Here is a 26662-nt window from a genome sequence, read left to right on the forward strand (position 1 = left end):
AAAATCTTTTATTTGTATTAAGAATAATTCAGTATTTCCCCGACAATTTGAAGACAAAACATTTTATTGTTATGTTGTGAAGTCATCATTTTCACAGTAATATTGAAAGACCTTTATTCTGAAATGACCTTCCATTTCCTCTCTATCCGCTTATAAAAAGCTATGAGCTGTTACGTTGACTGTATGAAGATCTAAGGTTCTAAGGTTCTTCTTGCTCTCTGTCTGAGCTGTTCATGATGTTGCATGTTACTGAAATCGTTTCAATTGTTCAAAACGGATACATATTGAAAATCTTCATATCTTACAATACTAGAGCCTGTGGTGGCTGCAGAACGTGAAAGGCCTGTATCTAGAACCAGTGTTTGGTTTGTCCGTGCAACATGGTGTTCTTCATTGCAGAGAACCCGCTCCCTCTGTAAATACAGATTCTTATTTACATACTTATGAATATTACTTCATTTCTGCCAGTAAATCCCCATCAATCTTACACACCAGGCCATTAATTTTGTCCTTTACACCTGGTGTTAAAATGGGATCTGTATCCAGAAGTGTTACCTGAATCTCGCCTTTGTGTTTACATCTGTTATCTTTAATGCGTTCTGGTTATCCTCATTGACACTGGATCCTCACTGAGACTGGATCTCTGTCCTCCAGAGCAAAACCTGCACTGTGTAATCTGAGATAGAGGCGGATCAGCCCCAGACTCCTTTTTTAAAAAGCAAAGGTTTTGTGAGTTATTGAGTCAGGTGAAACGTTAGAAACTTTGCAAAACACTGTTTACAACATATTCTTAATTTTTTGCCCCCTCTTGTAAATTTGGTAAATGCAATATGTCAAGTTATCCCTTTCTTTGTGTTAAAAGTATTGTCAGTTTGTGTTGCAGTACCAGTGTGTAGGTTGCTGTGTAATTAGATACTGTTTATGAGGCGTATTAAATTTCTGTGGGCAGCAGCCCTTTAACAGCCTCAATCTGGCCCTTTGATTACTCAGAAATGTCAAACAAAAATTATGAATAAATACATTTTTCAAAGTAGAGAGGCTGATTAGCCCATTCATTGATTATGTCTTTTGTGAAGCACAAACATTTATTTCAGTTAAAAGTTTTAACTCGGGTTGTTAAAGCAGAGGGAATTCAGGAGAGTTGAACAGAATTTAAAAAATGCAACACTGCTTTTAAAAACAACTTTACTTCTAATCTAGGATTACAATGGTGTTTTGTTTTTTTCCTGTGACTTTGTACATGATGTTTCTTTTCCAGTTTTGAAAACTAATGAAGTGGAGAAAAAAAATGAAAAGGTTCATTGTTTTACCCATTTAAATTCCTTACTTTAGGTCAGACAGAGGAAATGTGATAAAGTAATTGAATTGGCCCACTGCACAGTTTATCGTTCACTCCTCAGTCCAGTATTGCTTTCTTTTTTCATGCAGTCATGTTGAATAATTTATCTTTTGGTGCTTAAATCCTCCCTTGTTGAAGAGCAGACTCACCTGCAAGACCCCAAAATGGATCAATACCACTCTGATCATTAGCAGCTTATAGCAGGACATTGTCACACCTTGGATGAATCTTACTTTTGCACAGAAAAATTCTGCTAAAACAAAAAGTAAATGTCAATTGTACCGTGGCATTGTGGGTCATTGCATGTGTACAGTAAAGTACTGCAAACCTTTGTTATTTTTCTTTGTTGAATTCATATAAATGTCTGTTTGATGCACTAATAAGCTGTGGGATCTCTTGTTCACCGTGCTTAATAAATGGTTTCAGATAAGGAAAATTCTGATTCTGATACATTGCTAGTTTTGTGTTATATTTGTACAACAGAAGTATGCTTGCATTCAAAATTTGAGTTAGATTTTGCCTCGTTTAAAGCAAGTGTGTTAGGAACTTTATTGTGGAAAATCTTTCAGTGGCTTTACAAGAGCAATACAGAACATGAGACGAGGAAAAGTACCACAAGCTGTCCCAAAACAGTCCGTTTAAGAAAAATAATAGAGTAAAAATGAAATGGGAGATGGTTTAAAGTAAGCCCTTTGCATGTCTGTGCAAACTTGAGGCATCACTTTGACCGCAGCTCCACCTAGTGGTGTCACACAGCGATGCACCAATACCTCAGGTGGAAAAACTAACGATTGCACTGCACAAACCCACCGCCAGCCGCCTCCACTGTCCCCTCTCTGCTCGTCTTCTTTGGGTGTTTGCTCATCAACTCAGACCTCAGAGGGAACCACAGGCCTGCTGGGACCTCAGGGCCTGAGCTGGGGGGGGCGAAGGGGGGAGGGTGGAGATATGGTGCAACACTGAAACAGGAAGTTAGAGCTGCAGCAGGAAGAGGCGTTCTCGCACTGCTTGACACACACTAATTTTACTGACACACCACAGGCATAAAAATGTTATTTCCTGTGAGCACTGCATGTAAATGTTTATCCTTGGGTTCATATCTTGTCTGCGAGAGATCATTTTGTTTATCCCAAGATAAATTGTGTTTTAACAGCCAAACTGTCCTCAAATTTCACACCTAGCGGACACAAGCTTGATTAAAACTAACACAAATTACAGTATGTGACAGTTGATGCTCAGTGGGAGAATATAGATCACATCTGTTTACTGTTTTGGATTACTTATCTGTTTGAAAATTGATGTTTTTGCTGAGAAGATTATGATAAAATAACACGTATCGTGCAAAAAGAAACAGATGTACAGGTCAAGGTGCAACATTGGCCTTTTAACAGTTTAAAGCGATAGTTCACCGAAAAATTAAATTTCACTTAATATCTACTCCCCTCTGTGCTGATGTGAGGATGGGTGAAGATCTCCAGTTCACAAAACACTCCCGGAGCTTCAGCAGAAAACAGCGTTGCAGACAAATCCAGAACAATTGAAGTGAATGGTGACCAGTTTTAAAATGTAAAAAAAGAACACAAAAAAAACCCCACGAAATGTCTCCATACTGTTCGTGTGGTGCAATCCAAGTGTTCGTAAGCCACAACATTAAAATTTGACCCAAAAAGACATCATTTACGACATGTTTTTAGGCTCTAAGACCTGTGCCACGTGCACACGCCTGAAGCGGCTACACAGGCTCTCGCCCAAGCGGTACAACATGATACGAGTGCTTTGTGAACTGTATATCTTCACCCATCCTCACACGAGCACAGGGGTGAGTAGATATTGAGTGAAATTTCGTTTTTGGGTGAACCATCGCTTTAAGTAACTTAGTGGAGCTTGTCGTACTTGAGTACATTTTTGAAAATGAGATAAATTAATGCAAGACAAATAGTACCTCAGTTTTTACTTTGGTTGTATCTTGTAGAACCGCATCAAGCAGAAGATATTTTACTAACTGCAGAAGGCACAAGCAGGTCACCTTAAAGAGACAATTCAGCCCAAAATCAAAAATTCAGATGTTCCTTTTGGCCTGTATGTTAGATTTCTGCCTTCTCTGCTCAAAGCACCAAAAAACTAAATTGAAAAATTCAAAGCCGGTGTCTTGTCAGCACGGTTTTGGTCAATTTCAGGAAAATAGATGTCAAACTCAGCACTGAAATGGCTTTAACTTAGCATTAAGAAGTAAATCTTGATTGCATGGTACAATGGCTATAAAATAATGTTGATCAGCATTTAGAAAGGTTCCCATTAATCAGGTCCACATGGAATCTGCGCTGCAGAATTCTGACAATATTTGTACAGATTTTCTGCAAATTTTAAACTAATAGAGACGCTGCTTGTAAGACTCAGAATGTTAACAAGCACATTACCTGTTACAGTATTTATTTGCTCTGTCTGCTCCACGTCGACCCTTTCATTTTAGCAGCCATGTGTCCTACATTTTATGCTGATCAACTTTTCTAGAATACACTTTGTTTTAAATTCTTGGTGATGAAAAAATTTTTAAAGGTTCTACTAAAATCTACACAGATTCCATTTGGCCCTGCCTTTAAGCCTTATTTCAGCAATCTGTCGATTTTCCTCAGGAAAATGTCTCCCAGACAGACTAAATCAATCAAAAAAGTTTATGCTTTTCCTCCTAATGTTTCCTTCTAACATTACTTCTGTAGTTACTTGTTTGTGCGAAGCAAAAGGCAAACGTTACTCAAACAATATTCTTCCTATGCAATGCACATCACTGCAAAAACTTTCATTTGACTCCTTCGGTGAAAACGCCTCTTTCTTCTCTCTTACCTCCAAAGTGGTGTTAATCGTTTCTCTGTGGCGCTGGACTCTCAAGGAAACAGAAAGCGGTCTGACAAACAATAATACCACTTGGAAATGCTAAGGTGAGAGTTGAAAAGTTGTGTTTCCACTTAATGCCATTGACAGAATGGATATAATGTAAAGTACACGTCCAAAATTTTACCTCCTCAACAAAATCTAGCATGAATCTTTTCTTATTGTTTACTGTATGTGAGATTTTCTAAAATGAACTTTGCGCTATCCAGATAAAATTAGATGGTTTTTACACCTCTATGTGTGATATTGCATCTAACCACAAAGGTGTTTTAGATGCTTCACCCTTCGAGAGACACATATGAGGATGTGAACCGAGCATGTCAACATGCTCACACATACAAACATAGACACAGTCAATATGAGGAAGTGAGGAGTGGCCTGATGGTTTCAGAGTGCACTCGGCTGAAAACACAGCTGTCACCGTGTTCCTTAAACCATAAAACAGTATCCAGGCTTACATTTCAACAGGCACCTGAATTCTTTTTATTAAATAATAAATTCATGAGAACAGAACTAATGTAATACTTAAAATGACAGATAAAAGAATTTTCATTTACAGTACAGTTTACACAGGGCAGTTCAATCAAAGCAGACAGAATGCATATTGCACTTATTGCACTGTGCTAATAAAGATTTGTGAAATATAAACAAATGCAGGCTTGGTCTGATTAGAACAAGTGTTCTATGTCATGCTATAAAGTACCAGAAACGCTACAACAAAAACATTAATATATTTACAAGCACTCGTCTTCAGACGATGCTTAACTGTAACAGTGCGGCACAGGGCTTTCTTTTCATGCAAAACATAATGACCCACTAGACTGAAGCCGTTTCCTGTCACTTCACTTGTTTTTTGAGCCTTTTGAAAGCTCTTAAAAAGCTGAGAAACATCTTGCCTTTTTTATAGCATACATACATATACATACATGGGATATCACATGCTTAAATTGATGATCTGGATGATTTGAAGTGGAGTTGCATGTGGCATCTGTGTACTACCTACAGTAGACGGTATGTCAGCATATCCCCAGTTTGGAAAAGCAAGAAGCAGCACCAGCACAGAAGCTAAGCAATGAACTGCTGTGCACAGGGTCAGCAACAAAAGGTATTTTAGTCACTTATGGAATGTCAGCCTGAAAAAAATAATATAATTTTTAGTGTACTCTGTACAAACTGCTGTTTTAAAAAAAGCCAAATATCACTCTCTCCAAACCCACCAAACCCCACTGGGAAAATAAGTAAATTTACCTCACAGACCACCAGAGTTTGTGGTCTACCTCAGCCTTGAACGGTTCATTTGTTTGTATTAATGTGTCACTCCGGTGTTTTAGAAGGATAGTTCAGATCCACCCAAGTCACCAAATAACACAACAAACTAATAGATCAGTCTAGCAGTACACTGACAACTAGTGTTGTGTGAGATAAAAATGGCTAATTTTTCCCATGGAGTTTGGTTTGTTAGGAGAGAGCAGTATTTGGGTCATAAAACCACAGTTTCCCTAAAGAAAAAGCTGTCTGCCAAGTAAAGCAGAGAAAATACTCTATAAACATCATATACATCTTCTTTAAGTGGTTAGAATACCTTTTGCTGCTGACCCTGTCAACAGCAGCTCTTTGCTTTGCATCCATGCTGGTGATCCTCTCTGCTCCTCCAAACTAGAGGCACGCTGACTGGCATCTACTGCAGGTACTACTCTGACTATGAACAAGTGCCTCATACATCCCCGCTTGAAATGATCTGAACTGTTCCTTTAATTTGTCCTCCTGATCCTTGAAGCTAAATCTTGTGAAGCAGACGGACATAAACCAAAAATCAACTTCTCATGGTAAATTATATTACAAAGTGCATAAATACACAGCCATGCTTTTATAACTACTGTAAACCGAAAAAATGTCCACATCATGTACTGACAAAGTTTCTACTAACACCGTTCTGTCAATAAATTCTTCGTGGATTGTCAGACCGACAGTGAGAACAACAAGAATGAGTCGACGTTTCCACCTTTGACACCGTGAAGTCCAGTCTGTAAAAAGAGAAGTGGAAAGAGAAGTCCCACTTTTAGCCCGAACAACCACAGTCAGTGTCTCGTCTCCAGCGTCCTCACTCAGCTGTGTTGCAGGGTGCTGAAGACAACTTGGGAGGGGGGGAGGAGGGACTGAATCCCACCGCGGTGCAGTACCTTAAATGTCCATGGGGGGATGCTGGACAGCTCAGTCCTGGGGAGCTTGGTTTATCACCTTCTTCTTACGGATTGAAACCAAGTCATAGAACGGATCCTTCGTGATACTCGCTCTGTTTGAAGGAAAGAAGATCATCATTATAGAGACACTAACGCACCAAAATCAGTGTGTGTGTGAATGTGTGGGCTTGTAATGCTGTCTGCATAAGGTCCAATGTCAGTTTTAAAACATCATAGTGAGGACATTTCAGTCCCCACAACTTCAAAGGATAGTTTGAAGGTTAAGACTTGGGTTTACGGTTAGGGGAAGGTTTAGGTTAGAGAAGGGTGGGCCAAGGATTTAGGACCCACTCTGTGTTACCTGTCGAGCACCAGACGGTGGACAGGTAAAGTTAATTACTAGCTTGTGAACATAGTAGATGTTTTAGCAGCTAATGAACTTTTCTCAGGAGTTCGTCAGGCCGGAGGGAAGCAAGAAGCGAGATATGTTGAGTCTAAGCCAGAGTTTTCAGTGTAACCAAGGTGGGTTTCTTTTAACTTGCCTCCATCACCAGGATAACTTATGCCGAACCCAGAAATAATCACAGTGCAGCTTACATTCAGCATCTCAGATTAAATCAACTATAAAACACGCTTCTCTTTTATTAATTTATTTTTCTAACAGCACAAATTGTATGCATCACTTCGTCACAAGAACCTCATCATTTTTCCACCGTTTTGCTTCAGGTCATGTCAACACAGCAGATCATCCACACACTAACAGAATGATGAAGCAGCTGCAGACCCGTTTGTCCTAAAACTTAATTAATTTCCACATTTCCTTCATTGTTGGAGGGTGTCAGATCAATAAGATCATGTTTCAATATGCTGTATCAAGTTCGATTACGAGCGCATTAAGTTGATTTGTAATTTTCTGCAGCATTCCTCTTGCAGCAACGGTGTTGCTTTTTGCTGTAAAAGTTGTTATATCCTTCATAGCTCTTTAGTATAGCAGCCTCTTCCTCTTGACTGAAATAGCTTCATGCAATCAGCCCATTCTGTGCACAAGACGAGTCAAATGCTGCACTGAACGCCCCTTTTTACGGGTCTACGATCTCTGAAAAGGCGAGTGAACGTTGGACTTACATCCAGCAGGTGGCTGCTGAATGCTAAACCATATGCAATATCAACTTTATAAAGTGATAACAAGCTATACTGCACAACCCAGTGACCAGAAGTACATGTTTAGGAATATAATTTGTATTAAGTGGATTTTATATAGATTTTACTCTAAAACAAGTCCATTAAAGCATGCAGCAAATGTGGTTAGACTGTAGAGTTTAACTGGATTATTTTAAGATTGATGAATCTTTTATTATAATCTTTCCTTGTAATTTCTCAGTGCACTATGGTCAAAGCTGAAAAAGGAATAAAAGTATCCAACAGTCATTCACAGATTTGTTTAGCCGCTGAGTTAATGAGTAAAATGTTACAATCAAAACATGAAGAAGTGGTGGCTAAAACTGCAGAAATAAAAGGTAGGTTGTAAGTTTGTAGGTTGTAAGCAGCCATGATCTTCACTGTAGTGGTAACAACATGCTCTTTCCACATCCTGTTTAGCGTAGCACTCCATAGTCGAAGACCTGTTCAGTACTGGATGTGGTCTCAAGCAGAACACACCACACCTGACTTCACCCAGCTGTGATGTTGGGTGTGGACAGATGTTTAATGCACTTTGATTCCACAGATGTGAGCGCAGCAGCTTTTTTCCTCCATACAACCTCAAGCAGACGGTTGGATGTAAAAATATTACAAAACGAACCAAATTAATGATGGTCTTGAAATGCACAGTAATGCAAAGAACTAGATTGTGCAGGTGTGTGTGGTTATGTATGTTGCTGATTGTGTGCGTGTACATGTATGTATTTGTTTGCATGTGTGTGGCCTGACCTGATGGCCTCGATCCAGGAGTCTCTCTCCTCTGCGCTGGCAGCACAGATGGTGTAGGACTGGTGCTTCCCCTCCACCACCCTGCCGTCCGTCTCTGTTTTGCACGCTTTGATCTTCTGCCCTCGACTGTTGGGGTTGTACAGCTCCAGACAGTACTAGACGACACCAGAACCACGTGATAATCTCTAAGTCTATCTGTTCACCTCACTTGAGTATTAGATCCACAGACCCCCTAATCAAGACTGTGTAATTTGCGGCAGCTGATGGTATCTTACCGGTTTGCGAGAATACGGCACTTCTCTCACGCAAAGGTTCTCTAGAGGGATGATGCCTCTGGGCTCTTTATCCTGCACACAGATTAAAAAGACATAAGAGTGAGTCAGGTGATGCGTCAGGAGGGCGAGAGGGAAGAGCCGAGAGAAAAAATGTCGTTGATGTCACAAAAAGAAGAAAAGCAGAAGAGACAGAGACTCACAGTTTGAGGAAAGACATTCTGACAATCAGAGCCAAAACAAAACAAACCCTACACTGATAATAAAAAATGTATGACTCTGAGGTGTGGTTATCAACCTTTATGATGAAAGAAGTCAGCGGAAAGGCCTCCCAACGTGAACCAAATAAACAGCTCATTTAGGATTTCACAACTACAACCAATTGGTAAATGTTGTAGGACAGGTCTTTTCGATTACTGTTTTAGAAGGACCAGATTAGAAAAAATACATTACATTTCTATGTCTGACCTGTAACGCGAGGAATTTAAATGTGTAAAACAATGTACCTTTTTGTTTTTGTTGGTTTTCCTTCTCCATTTTACTAGTTTTCACCACTCGAAAAGAAAGAACGTATACAAAAGCACAGGAAAAAACAATATACATTAATCCTAGATTTTCTAATAAACATAAACATAAGCTTAGAATGTAAGCAGGTTATTTAAATAAAATCAAAACCCACCAGCGGCCAGTTGCAGAGTTTTCTCCGAAATTAAAGAAACTAATGGCACACCAGTGACGCACAGGGTAACCTTCATCGTCTGTATGTGATGCACCAGACTTCCAAGTAACTTCGCTGTCAACTCATTCACGTCAGGTGACACAGTATAAAGAGCGAGAAAGTCAAGGGGCCTCATTTATAGAATGAACTTCTGATCAATTTTGATCTTCAGCAGAAAATAAGTATAAGCCTTACTTTGACATGGAAATGATCTTCGTTCTTAGCAAAGTTTAGACTTGACTTGCCGGTGATTTTGCTGCTGGTCATGTCAGGATATTGTAAAGTGTGGTGAACTTTGCATTTGTTTTATGAAGAATGTGAATGGGAATATTAATTAAAGATGAGGAAATTATTACAACCCTGTCAACCTACTGTTTTGTGCACTGAATAATATACTGTATGTTGCCTGGCTTCAGTTTCTTTTACCTTTGCTGTGATCTCGCCTTCCAGAAAGTTTGCTTTCCTCTTTTTGTCCTTGATTATTCCTGATTGAACCCTCATTTGCGCAGCATTATATAGTGCAGGTGGCAATTTTAAGTACGTTTTAGATCTATAAATCACGTGTGAAAGTCACAGATTTTCTTCTTAGAATCTGCTGAAGCAGATGCTTTTATGCTCAGTATCTTTTATAAATCAGACTTGAGCAATCATTTGAAATGATCTTAAGACTATGTACAAATCGAAAAGCATTTTTATAAATGAGGCCCCATGATTGGAAGACTTGGGGTGGAAAGATGGGTCATGTGAAACCAAAAGCCAACTTAATGTTACATGTGCCACTTTTGTCACGTGACTTTTTAGCAATCAAACCTAACCAAAGTGCGACAGTTTCACAACGTAAACCACATGTGAAAAAGGCCTTCTGGCAGCATCTCACACAGAAGCTAAAGCATGACCTGTGCATCGGAACGAGCTGTTACAAAGCGGTGACGGTGTTTGACAACCTGGGATGAGTAAATGTTGCTTTGCGGTGACTGTTAACGGTTATCGTAACAACAAAAGGTTATTTTAACCTATGACTGTTAAAAATAAGGAATAAGGAAGAGTGTGTGTGTCAAGATGATTTAAAAGGAGCAGTTTGGGAGTCTTACAGTGGTGTACTCGAAGTAGTAGAGGCAGTTGTCTGTCAGGATGAACCATCGTCTCTTCCACGTCTTAACCCGACCTCCTGAAATACAGACAAAGCAAAAAAATAAATAAATAAAGGCCTCTATATGCAGTTATTTTCTGGGCTTGTGAAGTTGTGCAACTTTACAACAAGCTGACTAAAAGAGGCTATCTGAAGTTTAACTTCTGCATAACCTAACAGTGACGTTATGTGGTTTGCATGCAAAGTGTTTTCTCCACTATTGGGTCATTTTCTCACTGCTTCCTCTGTACTTTCCTGTTTTTTTTAACCAAAGTCTAGTTGATATAAAGTGGCACAGCAGCACCTGACCCTCTTCTCCTTTGTTTTATGAATTTTGATGTTTAAAATGTTTTGGAGAGTTTACCCAGTTTGAGGAGCCAGCCTTCTCTGTCAGGGTTGAAGAAGGTGTGAGTCAGATCATTCCCATCATCCTCTGGGATTTTGAAAGGCTCGTTGTGAATGCTCTCGTAGAGTTTCTGAGTAGGAAGGAGTTTAATAGATGAGGGAAAAAAGGAGAAATTCAAATTATGGTAATACATATACATACAATTCTATTTAATCAAACTGAGAACCAAAAAAAAAAAAAAAAAACCCCACGTCGGTGTGGTGTCAGCAAAGAGTGACACTGAATCAGCTGTATTCTGTGAGAATGAAACTTTTGTGCGATCACACATCTTCATTCTAACACCAGCCCACAGGCTGGGGCACCATTAAACATCACCACCCTCTGCAGGTTTTTAGTTGTGACTGACCTGCAGCTGGAAAACCAGGCCTGAGAACGAGCTGGATGTGGTTACATGTGTGTGTTTCTGTTCCTGGTGATGTGGTGGGCGTGAGATCGTGGTATTATTCAGCTATTTTATACATTAATTTCATTTAATTTGACTATTTTTACTGAGTCTTAATCCATTTTCATATCAGCCTCTGACAGGATAACCATTTTGTGGTCCTTTATACACTTTATAAATAAAAACTATGCATTCAGAAATGAAACTGACACTTTCTGGTTTTCTTAATCGAGCCGTGGGATTCGCTCAGATAACCTAAACATATCTGGCATCCTAAAACAGGCACACCTCACACTGCATCAAACTGTACGGTGAAAGAATAAAAAGTCTCCATTCCCGTAAATCCACACAAATAATCCTGCAAGTGAATTCTAAAGCAGAAAATCCACTTTTTAGGGATGTAAAGTGATTTGAGTCATCGAAAACTTTGCAACTGGGTTTTTACTTATTTCACAATCTAACACTGAGGCTAATAGGGATTGGCTTGAATAAATTGTCAATTAAATAATTTTTTTTTAAAAAAGTGCAGAATAACAACAAAAAATAAAGAAAAATAATCCCTCTCAATCGTCACTAATGACACTCTAGAAGTGTGTGGTGGTGTCTGCATCTGTATCTGCAGAGATCATTCCCTCTGCTTGTATTTTCTTATTTTGTCATTATTTTATTGTGTTTGGGACGCAGATTAATTTAATTGCTCTAGAAAAATAGTAAATTACATTTTCACAGCTTTGATAATCAGGCATTATATGTTTGTATCCTGGAAGAGACATTGTCCAGGTATGGGTATAAAACAGGGACAATCTCTCATATACTTACATTTTGAGGCCTTTGCTCTACAAATAATCAGTAATATAAATGTGTGAAATATTGATCACTCTTTATTTTACTCTTGAATGTATGTTTTTGATTGATTCACTGGTTTTTGCATGGTCACAAGTCAAAATGCAGTTTTCTCCTGTTTGCTCAGCTTCCACTGCTGATATGGGTATTGTAGGGACGCCACAGGGTAGATGGTAAATTTAAAACAGGAATAAGATGGGGTTTTTTTACATAAATATTAATAGCTTATTGTTTATTCAAGGATTAGATTTGTTTCTAGCATTCAAAACATATCTGAATAACTATTGCTCCGTTTTTTTTCACTTTTTAAAACTTTTTTATGTAAAATATAAAGTAGCTAATTAACAGTTTATAAAATGTTTTAGAAGTTGATATGCGAACCAAATTAAAGAAAAACAGGAAAACGTCATATTTGTACCCAGAACAGGCAACGTGTTTCAGGAGAAACTTTGTCAATATATCCTAGATACATCAGAAAAATAGTAATAAATTAATTTGATATTCCCTATGAAAAAAAGACCAGCTGTATTAGTATTTCGGTTATCACTTCCTGGCGTGTAGTTTGGACATTGTGATTGGCCGGTGGATCTCACCGAGAGCAGGTCGTCGGGTAGATTCTCTCCATTATTGATGCCTCTGTTCATGGAGATGAAACGCTCCAGAGTGGTCTTGTCCTTCACGTTGGGGTTGTGGAGGCTGGTGTTGAGCATGATGATGGCGAATGACAGGATGTAGCACGTGTCTGGTTCACACGCACACACACACATACACAATAAGAGGAAGCAACATTAAGTTCCTAAAGTCCTAAAGGGATGAGTAATGCAGTTAACATAAATATAAGGTCAGCAAAAAAGAGAAAGATATGGACGGAAAAAAGCACAGACAGTGTCAGCTATTATTACCGAGAAGGCAAAAAGAGAAGGGGCAATGTGGTCTTTTAACCTCCAGCCCCCCCAGCCCCCCTCCCACCACATACACACGTCTCACACAAACACACACACACACACACACACACACACAAACGAAGTCCAGACAGGAAGTAGGTAGACGTATATTTAGTGAAGCTCACCAGTTGACTGGAAGACTTGAGTGTTGCAGTCACAGTAGCGCGTGGCGAAGGCCTCCATCATGCGGTCGATCTTCTGGGCTTCACCGGGCAGACGGAAACTCCACAGGAACTGTCTGTTTCACACACACACACAACACACACATTAACATGAAGTCTCTGTATGTTAATACATGTTTATTTAGGTGTGTGAACGGTATGTGAACTGCAGAGGCGCCACACGTCCGGAAACTGAGTGTTTCTCCAAGTGACGAGTATGATACAGACTATCAGTAATGTGTGTGTGAGGTCAGTGATAATGATAATTAATATTTACTAACAAACAATAAAAGTATTGTCAATATTAGAAGTACAATTTACTCCTCAAAGGGCTGAACAATTTTGAAAAGATATCTAATTGTGATTGATATGATGATTGCGATATGATCTGCAGTATTAAAGATACTGATAAATTTACATCTTTATTCTTATTTTGATTGAAAAACATGCTAAAATGACTATGGTGTGATATGTTTTTTCAGGAATTGTTACTAAATGAAGATTTTGTTTTTCCAGTCTGTAGAATCTGATTCGTAGGACAGGACATTTCTGCCTCATGTCATTCATTAATTTTAAACATTTTTGACACACGTTACCTTTAACAAACATTGCAGCTCCTGCAATTTGAAATTTGCAGAAAGTCATGTTGCAGTTTCGGTCAAATCTGCAGCCCCAATATGTGCTTTGCTCGAACACTTTCCAGATGAACTGAAAAATGCCTTTTAGATCACATCCTCAGTCATATTGTGCACCTATTTAACAATGTACGCTCTATGAGGCTGTATTTGCGCACGGTGGTGATTTGAATTCAACATCGATATTCACATGCTGGTGAAAATGCTAACGTGCTAATGTTAGGGTAAGCAGGTGGGCTATAATGGTTAACATCGTCACCATCTTAGTTTAACACATTAGCATGCTAACATTGGCAGGAAAGGCCGCAGCACAGGCAGAAATATTGCAACTTTTAGTTACTGATGTTTGTCAATCCTACATTTCCCACAATGCTGCCAGTTTTATCTTCATAAGACTGTTCCTGCCAATAAGTTTCACACTCTGCATCCCCCAGTTTGTGACGCAGGGTTCCTGTTATGACTGTGGTGACCCTGATAACATCATTATGACATCTTCAGGGTGTGTGTGTGTGTGTGTGTGTGTGTGTGTGTTTGTGTGTGTGTGTGTGTGTGTGTGTGTGTGTGAGAGAGAGAGAGAGAGAGAGAGAGAGAGAGAGAGAGAGAGAGAGAGAGCGAGAGAGCGAGAGTGCACCCCCACAGCCACAAACAAGATCAAACAACTGTTTTTCTAAGATGAGTAGTACTCCCCATGAGGGGTAAACTGATATTTAGGTGCAAAATTGTATGAGAGTTTTTGTCTTTGCTTGACTCTGATTTATTTGTCAGTGATGCAGGTAACACAGGTAACAGGTGTTACTTTCCACTGATGATGTGACAGTTCCTCTCATCTTCTTCATGGAAACTAACTGAAGTTTGTGGCTATGCGGCTAATGACTGGTATGTAATCACGCTATACAACAGTGGTAAGATGGTTAGTTTGACAGTAGCCGCACTTTAGTGATTGTGTGATGACTTATAAAGGTATGTTTTTCCATTTTCTTTGAGTTTGCTATAGTAAAGCATGTCATAGTAATATAATACAATGATACCAAAAGCTGAGGAACATTGAGAAATGTGTGTTGAAGATGGATTCAACAGTGCTTCAAGAGTGTTTCGCTCCTGGTAATATTGTCACTATTTCATATGCAAAACTCTGTACAATATAAACATCACTGCCAACATATTTTTGTCATAATTCTGTGAAAATTGTAAAATTCACAGTTGCTCTAAAATGTGTTTTCCAGTCCAAAATTCGTTTAAGCAGTAACAGATAGATTTGTCAAGTCGTTACACTCCACTTCCATCTTCAGTTGAACTTTGTCTCCAATCTTTAATGTTTTCCGTGGAGGCGGGGGGGGGTCAAGTTTTCCTAACCAATCAGATCAGTGTAAACGGCACATAGCTTAACAGCTCTTAGTCATTAGTCCCACTGCATTGCTCATGGATTGTTTTTTTTTACAACCGAGAAACTGATGTTTCATGTCATGATGCCAGATGAATCAGTCAACTTGGAACAGTGGGCAGATTCAGAGGCTTATAAAGGCCACAGTCAATCCTTCGTGACTCTACATCCAACTACACTTTATACTCTCTAGTGTGGAATGACTAAGTATGACTACATGAAAGCACTTCCATCTACTTTGGTTTTTTTTGTTTTTAGGGTCAGGATTTTTATCAGTTTCTCCTTGTCTTTTTAGCCGCAAAAACCAGTCACTCTGACAGTCAGTGGTGGCCACAGTTTTTCACAAATGGATTCACAGACTGGCAAATAGTGGGTGTGGCAGTGGGAGTGGCCTATAAGAAAAAGTTGCATAACCCCTAAACAGACTCGTGTAAAACATGGCAAAACTAATTTACCATAATTTTAGAGCTAATTTCTCATTGTTGACGTTTTGCCTCGCCCCTTATAATTTAGCCACGCCCCCTTTCATAACTCAAGCAGTTGTGTGTGTGTGTCTTGTGACCGACGCTCTTATCGTGTATGAATCTCGATAAGACCTGTACATGTAAGCGTTTTTGTTAATTCTGCTCATGATGGCGATGAAGAGTGAGAGTTCTGTAGAGGAGACAGGGGTGAAGATGAAGGGAGCTGACCTGAGGGCCTGGACCAGGTTCAGGTCGGAGAACTCGTGCAGCTCCACAAAGGCCTTCAGGGTCTGCAGGTGGAGCTCCTCCCTGCAGGACAAATGTGGGAGAAGGAAGACACATGAAACGAGAGGAAGCTGTTCACTTTCCCTGATAAAACCTGACCTCAAATCTTTCTTTCGTCCTCATGCTATTAAATTCCCCTCGTTCCCCATATTCCCCTTCACATGGCTGCTTTTCCTTCCTCCATATTTCTTTTTACCATCTCTCTCCAACCTGTTCTCATCCCAACTCATCACACATCAATGTTTTATGCAGCTGCACAAGCGACTTTCGTTTTATGCATAAAAACTACTTTTACTTTTACTTTTCCTTGATGACATCATTAGTGCATTCCTCATTTTTATCTCTGATGTTAATTCCTTTCATCTTTGTCATTATTCTTCTGCACATCACTTTTCCTTTCTTCATACTTCTCCTACTTGTCCTTATTGTCCTCATCATTTCTATACCTCTCCTCACCCTCTTTCTCCTACTGTCTTCCCACTCCTCCCTCCTCCTTCTCCTCTTCCTCACCTTTCTCCCAGAAATTCTCCAATGGCTGTCTTGTTCAGACCTTCCTCCTTGTAGAGGAACTCAGCAATGGTTCGAGCACTTCCATCCAGCAGCTTATTCTCCACCAGGTAATTGATACCCTGCACACACACAGTAGATTGTTCACCGGATGTATGCATTGCACTCTTCCGGCGTTTTCTGTTTGTTATTTATTGTTTTGCACCTTCATTTGGAACACGTAAGTGTCATTTTTGCTCATGACACACATGCACTAAAACATACACACACACACACACACACACACACACACACACACACACACACACACACACACACACACACACACACAGACTGCCAACTGTGCTCAGTTTCATAATGATCTCATCTTTGGCTGGTAAAGCAGCGAGCTCACAGTTTCTGTAATCCTAATTCCTTAAAACAAATTTCTCTTCCTCTTTCTCCTCCATCACAGGCGTTGGAGAGGAAAAGGCTGGTTAAAAATATATTTGGTATGAAATCTAAAAAGAAAATTGAAAATAATCTCTAAAAGTAGCAACCTTTAGTGAAGCATTTTTGCTTATGTCTGCAGAGGCTAAAATAACACATCAGTTTCTGTGAGGCTGGGATTCTCTCCTGAAACGCACATGATCAATGCCAACTTTCAATTTAAGAAAAAAAAATGCAAATATAGTTTTTTATGACTGTTTCGATGTAAAGTGAGAGACCAAAATGATTGAACAGAAAAATGAAAAACAAACAGCACCAAAGTATATGTGAAAGAGTGTAATGTTTTGAATATAATTTACTTAAAACTCTCACATATCACACTTTCATATTATTAGAAAGCTTAATATTTCTACGAAATTCTGATCTAGGAATCTAAGCTTATTCAAGTCTTACAGCGGGGGTGTCAAGCATATGGCCCACGGGCCAGAACTGGCCAACCAAAGGGTCCACTCCAGCCCAATGGATGATTTTGCAAAGTGTAAAGAATTGTAGAGCAGCTTTATACTTACTAGTGTCATATTTATAGACTGAACATTATGGAAACATTATGGTTCATTGATTGTGAACATTTTCAGAATGTATTTCTTATCACTAAAAAGAGAAAATGTTGTAAATCATTGGTTATTATGCACAGGTTTTACTGGTCTGTATGAACTTAAATGAGTTTGACCCCTGTCTTACAGTCAGCACAAGTAAATATACACTAAACAGAAAAAGAGCCTAAAGTTAACCTCTAAAGTCTGTCTAAAAGTTCAGGTGACCTAAAACAGCAACTTGCTTATTCCAGTAAGCAAAAGTGGCGATGCTTTTACTTTGTATTTGTTGTTACAAACATTTGCGTCGGCAACAAGGTTGACATATCTCTCAAACCACTGAAACTGTGCTGTGGACCTGCATCAGTGTCAGTTCACAGACTCACTGCAGGTCCAGTGTGGTTAAAATGAGAGGAAGCCCACACAGATACTGTGTGGGGTTTTTAGTTACTGAAGCTCAGAGACACGCAGAGAGATGTGCAAGGTATTTTCAAACCACTCAAAAATAGCAAGAAGTAATTTCTTTACAAGCATTATGATTACTAAGATATTTTAACTAAAATATATTCAATTTATATTGATTTTTGTCTCAAAAGACGCATGCACAAACTTCTGAGCTCACCTTTTTGGGGTCCATGTTGAATTTCTTCTTCCCATTTGAGAACCGTTTGCTCTTTTCTATGGTCTTGCTGCAGGAAAAGCAACATTATAGAAAGAAAAACAATAATATTAAAGAACAATTTCAATAAAATAATATTATGTATAGATTTGAGTTATTTCTCATTGAAAGTTTCTTTCATTAGTCCTTACGTAAAGCTGCAGAGGTGGGAAGTAACAGAGTAGAAATACTTTGTTACTATATTTGAGTAGAATATTCAGTAATCTGTACTTCATTTGAGTCAGGATCGTTAATTTGGTTTTGATGCATTTGAGGAGAAGTATTATCTTTTTTTTTTGCATCATTGTGTGACGCCTTTCCAACATCAAGACTGATTTCAATGTAAAAAGACAAGAACACATAGAACCCTCGGTGTGTCCATCAGTGCATATCACACATGACAGACAGAAGAAGACCAAAAAGACAAAAAGACGTAACAAGATGTAAACAAAGTAATAAGACCTAAAAGACGTTAAAGATGGCACAAGATGAAAAATGACATAAAAGACTTAAGAAAAAAGAAGTCATGTGACAAAGATTTTGCCTAAGAAAGCAAAAAAGACCTAACAAGACAAAGACAATGTAAAAAACAAAAAAGATTTAACAAGTCAAAAAAAATGTTTTATTTACTTATATATTCTGAGTGTATTCCAGAGCCTGTAGTTTTTCACTTTTACTTCAGTACAGAAGTTAAAATCAGTACTTCTACTTTCACCAGAGTCATTTTTTTACATCTGTATTTCTACTAGAATAAGGGATGTGTTTACTTTTACCACCTCAGTAAAGCTACAACATGATACCGAGGCTTTTTGTCCATATTCTATGAGTTTTATATACTTTGCTGGAGTAGCACAGCAGCTTCTCATTTTAACGTAGATGACCTACATTTTACCGGCATTTAAACTTCATCTCCCACAAGTTTTTGTTAGAACTCCCACCCAAAGACTGGAAGCTGTAGTCGTTGGATCCCAACAAAATCATAATTCTCTCTTTGCAAAGATTATATTTCATTATCTCTTATATTAATGTCTATATCATTTGCTAAAATGTTGAGATGCTCAAATGTTACGATGCTGTGCCGTCACTAAGTTAGTAGCTTAAAGGAATAGTTCTGCATTTTGGGAAACATGCTTGCTTGCTTTCTTCCTGAGGGTTACATGAGTATATTGATATATTTATCCACTAAGTATGACGCTACAGCCAGCAGCCAGTTAGCTTATAGCTTAGCATACAGACCAGAAAACAGGAGCTACCCTCTGTCTAAACAAAGCTAAGAAATGCGCTGCTGTGGACAGGGTCAGCTGCAAAACGTATTTTAGCCACCTAAAAAAGAATCGATATCACTTCATGTGCTTGCTATATCTATAATATTTTCACTGCTTTACCTCGCAGTCGAACGGCATTTTCTGAGGGGAAACAAAATTTAACAAGCCAAATATCATTCCCTTCAAAGCAACCAGATTCCTTTAGCAAAAACAGTCATTTTACCTGACAGAAAACGGGTTGCTGGTCTACCAGCGCCTCGATCAGAAACACCCAAAACATCGCTGCTTCTCTAAACTGAACACTGATTCTGGCTAACTAGCCTACATCAACCCACTCCCAAAAAATCCAAACTATCCCTTTAAGCTCATTAATTATCATATTATATCTTGTATGTTTAATCTACACACACACACACACACACCAAAAAAAGTATAAAAAACTTAACATTTACAGTGTGGGATATGTGTGAACATAATATTAGACAAACGGTTAATCATTTTAAATTTAATTTAAAACAATGAAATATTAGGTATCAAGAGAAAGGAAGTCTGAAAGTTTGATGTTGTCATGGGAACCAAAGTGCCCATTTTAACAGAATCAAGAGAGCAAATAGTATTTTTAAAATTAAATTAAACTTTTTTTTTCTAAATCATCCCCAGTGAGAACCAACATTTTGTGCCACAACAGGGTGAAAATTGTCGATGACGATGAAAAGACAAGTAGGAGTGTTTAGTGGGAGTTCTAAATAGAGGAGCTGTATTAAAAAAAAAAAAGAATAATTGGTTTGTGAGGTAGGTGCGGGGTTTTCCCAGACTGAAACTTACTTTTCCTCCGCAGACTCAAAGCTGAGTATTTCCGCCATGACAATGTCTATCTCCATCTTCAACTTCTGAAGAGGGCAGAATGAAAGACAGAGCTTTAATGTTTGTTTCCTCGATATCAAACTTTTTCAGACTAAGAAAAGACTAAACCAAAACGACTGACAAAATGCATGTGTATGTACCTGGATATCATCCAGAAGATCTTCCTTATGTGTCTTAATGCTCTCGATCTCCATCTTCTCATCTGCTGTGAAATCCGAGGAAACTGGACAAAAGTGGAGCGAACACATCAGAAAAATTCTCAGGAATTCAGATTCAGATCTTCATACAACTTTTATGATCATTTATTTTTAGGCTTCCTTTGAGATATTAGCAGATTTGTGGAAACAAACTCGAGTTCTGTCACGCTGATAAACAGACAACCAAGTTTTACCAACCTTGTCACTTTAGTTTGAAACGGATCCGATTTTGTGCAAGGGAAAAAGTGTCAGCAACTTTTTTAACTTTAATGATACATCTGTTCTACTCTGAAGTGTTTTGTATAAATCTACATACAGGATCACTGCATAAAACCACAGAATGAAGGAAAAATGTTTCTCTGGAAGATATGCGAAACAGGTGGTGTGGTTTTTACATGAAAGATATCTGTCACCACAAAATATAACCAGGAATAGATTTCTCAAAAAAAAAAAAAAAAAAAAAAAAAAAAACAGACGCTAGCATGCAAATGCATAAACTCGCACCATCAGGCTCTGTGTTGGCGTCTTCATCACATTCCCACTCTGTCTACCACCATCTCTCCCTGTCCTCCCACATTAGAGAAGTTTAGTGACATTCAGAGGTGGTGTACAGTATGAATCATAAAAAACTTTCAGTCATTCTAAGAAAAGTTTGTCATCATGGGCTTTGTGGTTGCTTGAGAAATACATCTGAAGGTCGCTAGGCAACTTAAGCCTATGGCAAACCAATCAAACGTTCTCCAGCGACGGGGAACAACAGACTGCCCACAGCCAAACACATTCAAACAAAACAGCTGATCAAATGTAACACGTTTAAGACCGGGTTGTGCCAGGAAAGATTAATTTAAACTAAATCCAGCTATAATTAGACTAAGGCTTAAAATCATTAAACCCAGATTTAAAATAAAGCAGAGCTCTGTTGCACAATTCAAAAACAAATCTCAGCTCAGTGAATCCAATTTTAAGGATTAACCGAAGTTAAATCAATACAGTTGATGCTTCTTATTCAAATTAAAATAGATAAATAAATGCATTTGAGTGCTGTTGGACCCCAATCAGTATAAAAGAAGGTGCGGTTGCTCTGTATTGTTTGCTGAATAGCTAGAAAGTTAACAAAATGCTGCATTGTTTGCTATTTTAAAAGTTAAACCTCCTCAAGTTTAAGTAAATTCAACACAGGATCACATTTTAAATTGGGGCTTAATGTTTCGGTGCGATAGAATTCAATTTAAGAGTTTAAAGAGAGGTTTAAATTGATTCTGACTGAAGTTTTGTACAATGAAAGTTAAACCATGATTAAATAAAAAAATAAAAAAATAATCTTAGCCAAACTGTTGACTTCAAAAATTCGAGATTCAAGAAGTTTATTAAGAACTGTTATATACAAGCGAAATAAAATTACAAAAAAGACCTTCAAATGGAGAGTAAGGAGGACACATACTGAAATCTGGAGACACTGTCTTAGAACTGTTGTGCTTAGAAGTGGAAAGACATCTTCAAAATACGACAAATATCAGAAATATTGGAAATAAATCTGGAGCAGACAGTGGTTATTAAGATAGAACAAGAGACATGACACATCTCACAGCTCTTTTTTTTTTTTTTTTAGATGGATGGATGGATGGACATGCGTATTATATGCATTCTGTCTGTGTTTTTTGGAGAATGTTTGATGTCGTAGATCCCTGAACACACATCTTTTGATGACTAATTACACTTTGATGGTCTATTATCATAAATCTAATGTGGTCGCTGCATTACACGAGTGCGTAACCCTCAGTACCTCTGGGTTCAACTATTCAGGTAAGATTTGTGGGAAAAATAGACCTCAGATAAATTTCTGAAAATAGCATTGCCATTAAACGCAGCATTCTTTGACAAGGGTCAGAAATCGATGACTAACGTAAGAAATACCGGAGACATGAGGGAGAGTCTACAGCCACACCGGCAGCTCTGTGAGGCACAGAGTCAAATGTTAATGTCAGCTTTGCAATAAGTAGTTTACCATCGTATGTTAGCATGCTAACATGAGCTATTTCGCACAAGACAAAAAGTACAGCTGAAGCCAATGGAAACTTTCTGGTATCTGGTCATAAAACAAACTGTATCGCCAAGGTTTTTGCGATTCATTTTGAGGTGGAAATAATGATCCATCCCTGAGGCCTCTGAGACATTTTATTTACAGTTAAGAGACAACAAAAATCATGAGGATTCATCCTGCGGGAACCGCGAATGTCTGAAATGAGTTTCATGGCCATCCATCCAATACTTGCAGATATTTCACTAAAAGCTGAAAATGTCTGTAGGATTCATTGTCTGGAACGTCTGTTCATAGCAATTCATACAAATCTATCGAGCGGGATTGACACTGATTAAAAAGTATTTCAGTGTGGATCAAAGTGGTGGACCAACCAACAGACGCTCTCATTCCCAGAGCCGTGCTGTTGGAACAGCTAAAAATCTGAATTTTTTTTGACTCGTCTCAAAATTCTGGCTTTCGTATCAGATTTTTCTTCCTTTCCTCTCTGAATTCTGACATTTTCCCACTTCAGGATTCACATTTTTCTTCCAGAATTCTAACTTTACACTCAGAATTTTGAAATGAATATCAAAACTATGCTTTTCCTCATTTGTGTTTTTATGCATATGGCTCTTATGTCGGAAAAATGTGTTCCCCTGACCTGTCATGTTCAGCAAAGACGCTGAATGCATGTTTACAGGTTTGATCTTCTCGATATTTATTCAGCCTGCTTATTCATTCATTTATTTTTTTGGCCTTTTCCTGCGTTGATTTTCACAGCAAATCTGGAAATGTACAAGAAAGGCGGTAGAGAAGTGAGGGAACGATGTGCAACAAGGGGCCAGAGGTTGGAATCAAACCTGGGTCACTGCTGAGGACTCTCACCTCACCCACGTCTCCCTGCACAACCTTATCGAGTCTCTCTTGATTGGCTCAAACACCATCATACATTCGAACGTGACAACTTGGTCCTTTGCAATGAAGTAAATCGCATTCTTGCAGCCTTGCAAAGAGCTGCAGCCATTGTATGTTGGAAGGAAGCTTTAGGCAAAGTTAGAGGGCCGACTTGAGCCTCAACAAGGCACAGAGTGTTGACCACAAGACCAAAACAGAAGTAATACAGACGACTTTCTCATCATAGAAGAATATATGAGCTCTGCAGTGCCTCCCTCACAGTTAGAGACACCAACATGTAAGGTTTTTCTTGGGTGAGAACCAGACCTAGTAGGATATAAAGTTAACCAAATAACAACACTTCCTGTAGAGATCAGTGAGCCGTGTGGTGTTAATGATCTGAACACAGGACTTCCACTTCCCCACCCTTCCTTTACATATTGTGCAATACAGCTGACAGGCTTTAAGTCATTTAACTTTTCATTTATATCATTTAAGATTATATGAAAAAAAAAAACAGTGGACACAGTAAATATCCTGGCACTGTGACTTTAAATGTCTATCTATCTAAGATAACAACTTCTGTTTTTTATATTATTATCCATGGTGTGTGTGTGTGTGTGTGTGTGTGTGTGTGTGTGTGTACGTGCGTGTGGTCCTGTGAGCTCTGACTGATTGACTCTTCCCTATTTCAGCTCACACCGTGCATCTTCTCACCACAGGATTCAGATGGTGACAAGCGATATACCAAGAACTATTTCAATAATTTCGCAGCTTTTTGGTATAACAGCTTCCTTGTCATTTCCTCACATGGTTTAGAGGACAGACACAAAATAAAAGTGTATTAAAAAATGAATTTCATTCTCTCTGGTGTGACCATCTATGAGAACAGGCGGAGAAAAGTTTTACTGTTTCTCACCAGTGTGTTAATAACCACAAATTAGGGTTCTCATTTTACAAATATCAAGTTTGACAGGATAGTTAAATACCTCATCATTTGTAGGAATAAATAATTTTTTAAAAATGCATGTAAAATAGCAGCAAATAACAATGCCCTATTTTTCAACATAAAATATGAAATAACACATTTAGATCCAAAATAAAATGCCAACAAAGGCTTTAAAGTCTTTGTGGGCATCTAAAATAAAACATAAAATATGAGAACCAGCATTAACATAAGAGAAGAAGATCAAGGCAGGTCTTACCCATTTGGAAATCAGTCATTTATATCCAAGAACAGAGGAAAGAAATGTCAACACCAAAACAGTTACATGCAGTCAAGTCGAGATATCAAGATATGCACACTGCCTCAGTGCCTGAACACTTGAATGAAGATGCTGGGTTTTTTTTTTTTTTTTTTTTAGCTCCGCCTCTTCCTCATCCATCACACGGACAAGCTTACATCACCAGAAAGACAGACAGAATGATAAGTAGAACCTCCTTCAAAATAAAACTCTCACTGACTGGATTAGTCCCTGAAGCAGAACTATCTAGGAGGGTTAGACGGTCCTTTTAAATTTTATTTTAAAGGGGTTGTAAAATCTCTACAACTGACATAACTTTTGTTGTGTTGGTGTGTGACTGACTTGAACAAATGACACACTCCAACAGAGACTTCTAGAAAATATGAGGCAGCATCCCACCATTAAAAAAAACAATAACAAAACAGCTTTGTAATTGACTTTTGTGGCTTGAATTTGACATTTCACAGGCCTGAGATTTCTTAAAACACCGGTAGTGCATCCGTCATTGCATAGAGGAGGTGACGGAGAGAGTTTTGAAATTTGCTTGGACAATCAAACGTGATTGCAAAACGCAGGCCGGGCCAGGAAGTGAGTTTTGAAAGGCAGGAATCGCATCAGATGGTGACTCCTGACATTTATTAGCCCTGCTGTTCATATCAAATGTGCTACTGATGAGCGGTCATTTGGTGCTAACTGATAAAAGATGAACCTAGCTCCAATTGAGCCCCTTTTAACTCTTTTATTTTGAAGATTAGATCAGCTTCCCTCTTTGTCTTGTTATGCTGCACTAAGTGAGGCTGACTTGACAGTTAAAACTATTTAGAGCAGAAGTCATGAGCGGTTAACAAGGTGGTTTTGTGCACAGCATCAAGAACAGTATCTGCCTGTAAACTTCTTCTAGTGGTTATTAACACTGATATGCAACATCTGCTAAAAGACAAAAATATGAACACAAGAAAAAATGAATATTAATAATTTTACAGCACAGTTAAGACATTATATGCAAGTTACAAGAAGAATATTATCATAACACAGTAGGATTTAAGAATATGACTATATTTTATCAGGCATTAGTGGATGTTCTTCATGGTTGATCTGACAAATGCATCAGCTCTTTGTCTAAAACCTAAAATATTTCCCTACCTTTGAAATATTAAACTAAAATGCAACACAAATAGGTCAAACAGTTCCTCTGATGCACATACTCAGAGTTTTGGACATGATGATTACTGTGATGATGAAGATGATGCAGAAGTGCCATCTAGTGGAGAATCACAGGTATTGTCATCTGTAGTGTATGATCATGTGTTTGCATGTTTTGTCTTATTTTCATTTCATTTTATTTCCATCTCTATCAATTTGCAAAGTAAAATCAGACTTAAACCATGTAAACTAAATTTAATCTAAACTACAAATGTGTGTAGTAGTTGTATTAGCAGTAGTCAGTGGTGGTAAGAGTACTGGTTACATTGCTAAAATATTACTAAATTACTAGTAAAAGTAGTGCCAGGATAATATATTAGTTACTGTTTAAGTGTTGATGTTTAATGTATTATGAGTAGGAGTTTGCAGATTTTCCTTAACCAATAGTTGTAAACTCAAACAATTTTTTTTCTCATTTTAGGTCTAACTTTAAGTTGACTTATTCAAGAAATGGCTCCACCAGAGGTGCAGTTATTACAGCCATGGCTATTGATTAAATATCCATCAATATATATTTTAATTGATTAAATTCTTAATGACAAAATGAGTCACTTCCTTACTACATATGTTTTGTTTTTCATTTGTATGTCCTGGTTTTCATTTGCTTGTTTGTGATCAGATCGGTTTGAATTTGAATTCAAATTGTACTCAGTACGCAACTATGATTTTAAAAAGTAACTAAGTAGATTACATAGTGTAATGTGTACTTAAGTACAAGTAAAAGCACAGACTTGAAAATCTACTTACAGAAGTACAAATCTTCAGTCTAAACTTGTGATCGTATAGCCTTATTGGCAACAAAACTGTAAATGAAAGGTTTGAATATTGATT

At 38.2% G+C, this 26662-nt stretch overlaps 1 protein-coding gene across 1 annotated transcript; it reads right to left on the reverse strand.

Moving 5' to 3' along the window:
* Nucleotides 1-5561: 5561 nt before the first annotated feature.
* On the reverse strand, nt 5562-24773 carry cyth4b (cytohesin 4b). Its single transcript, XM_084714796.1, has 13 exons — nt 24590-24773; nt 20414-20496; nt 20235-20299; nt 18109-18175; nt 16468-16586; nt 15901-15981; nt 13157-13269; nt 12681-12829; nt 10821-10932; nt 10419-10495; nt 8613-8684; nt 8338-8492; nt 5562-6521 (listed from the first exon to the last, which is right to left on the reverse strand). The coding sequence occupies exons 1-13, from the start codon at nt 24606-24608 to the stop codon at nt 6440-6442; spliced, it is 1194 nt and encodes a 397-aa protein (XP_084570922.1). The 5' UTR covers nt 24609-24773; the 3' UTR covers nt 5562-6439.
* Nucleotides 24774-26662: the final 1889 nt, after the last annotated feature.

This window comes from Lutjanus erythropterus, chromosome 3 (genome assembly GCF_056507025.1).
Source record: "Lutjanus erythropterus isolate fLutEry1 chromosome 3, fLutEry1.hap2, whole genome shotgun sequence".
Taxonomy (NCBI): Eukaryota; Metazoa; Chordata; class Actinopteri; order Lutjaniformes; family Lutjanidae; genus Lutjanus; species Lutjanus erythropterus.

What these genes read in the sequence shown, in the direction of transcription:
- cyth4b (XM_084714796.1), bottom strand. An exon ending in TTTGAGTCTGCGGAGGAAAA is followed by an intron (nt 18,176 to 20,234) that starts GTAAGTTTCAGT and finishes CTTTTCCTGCAG; the next exon opens with CAAGACCATAGAAAAGAGCA. An exon ending in TGCCGTATTCTCGCAAACCG is followed by an intron (nt 8,493 to 8,612) that starts GTAAGATACCAT and finishes GGTGTCGTCTAG; the next exon opens with TACTGTCTGGAGCTGTACAA.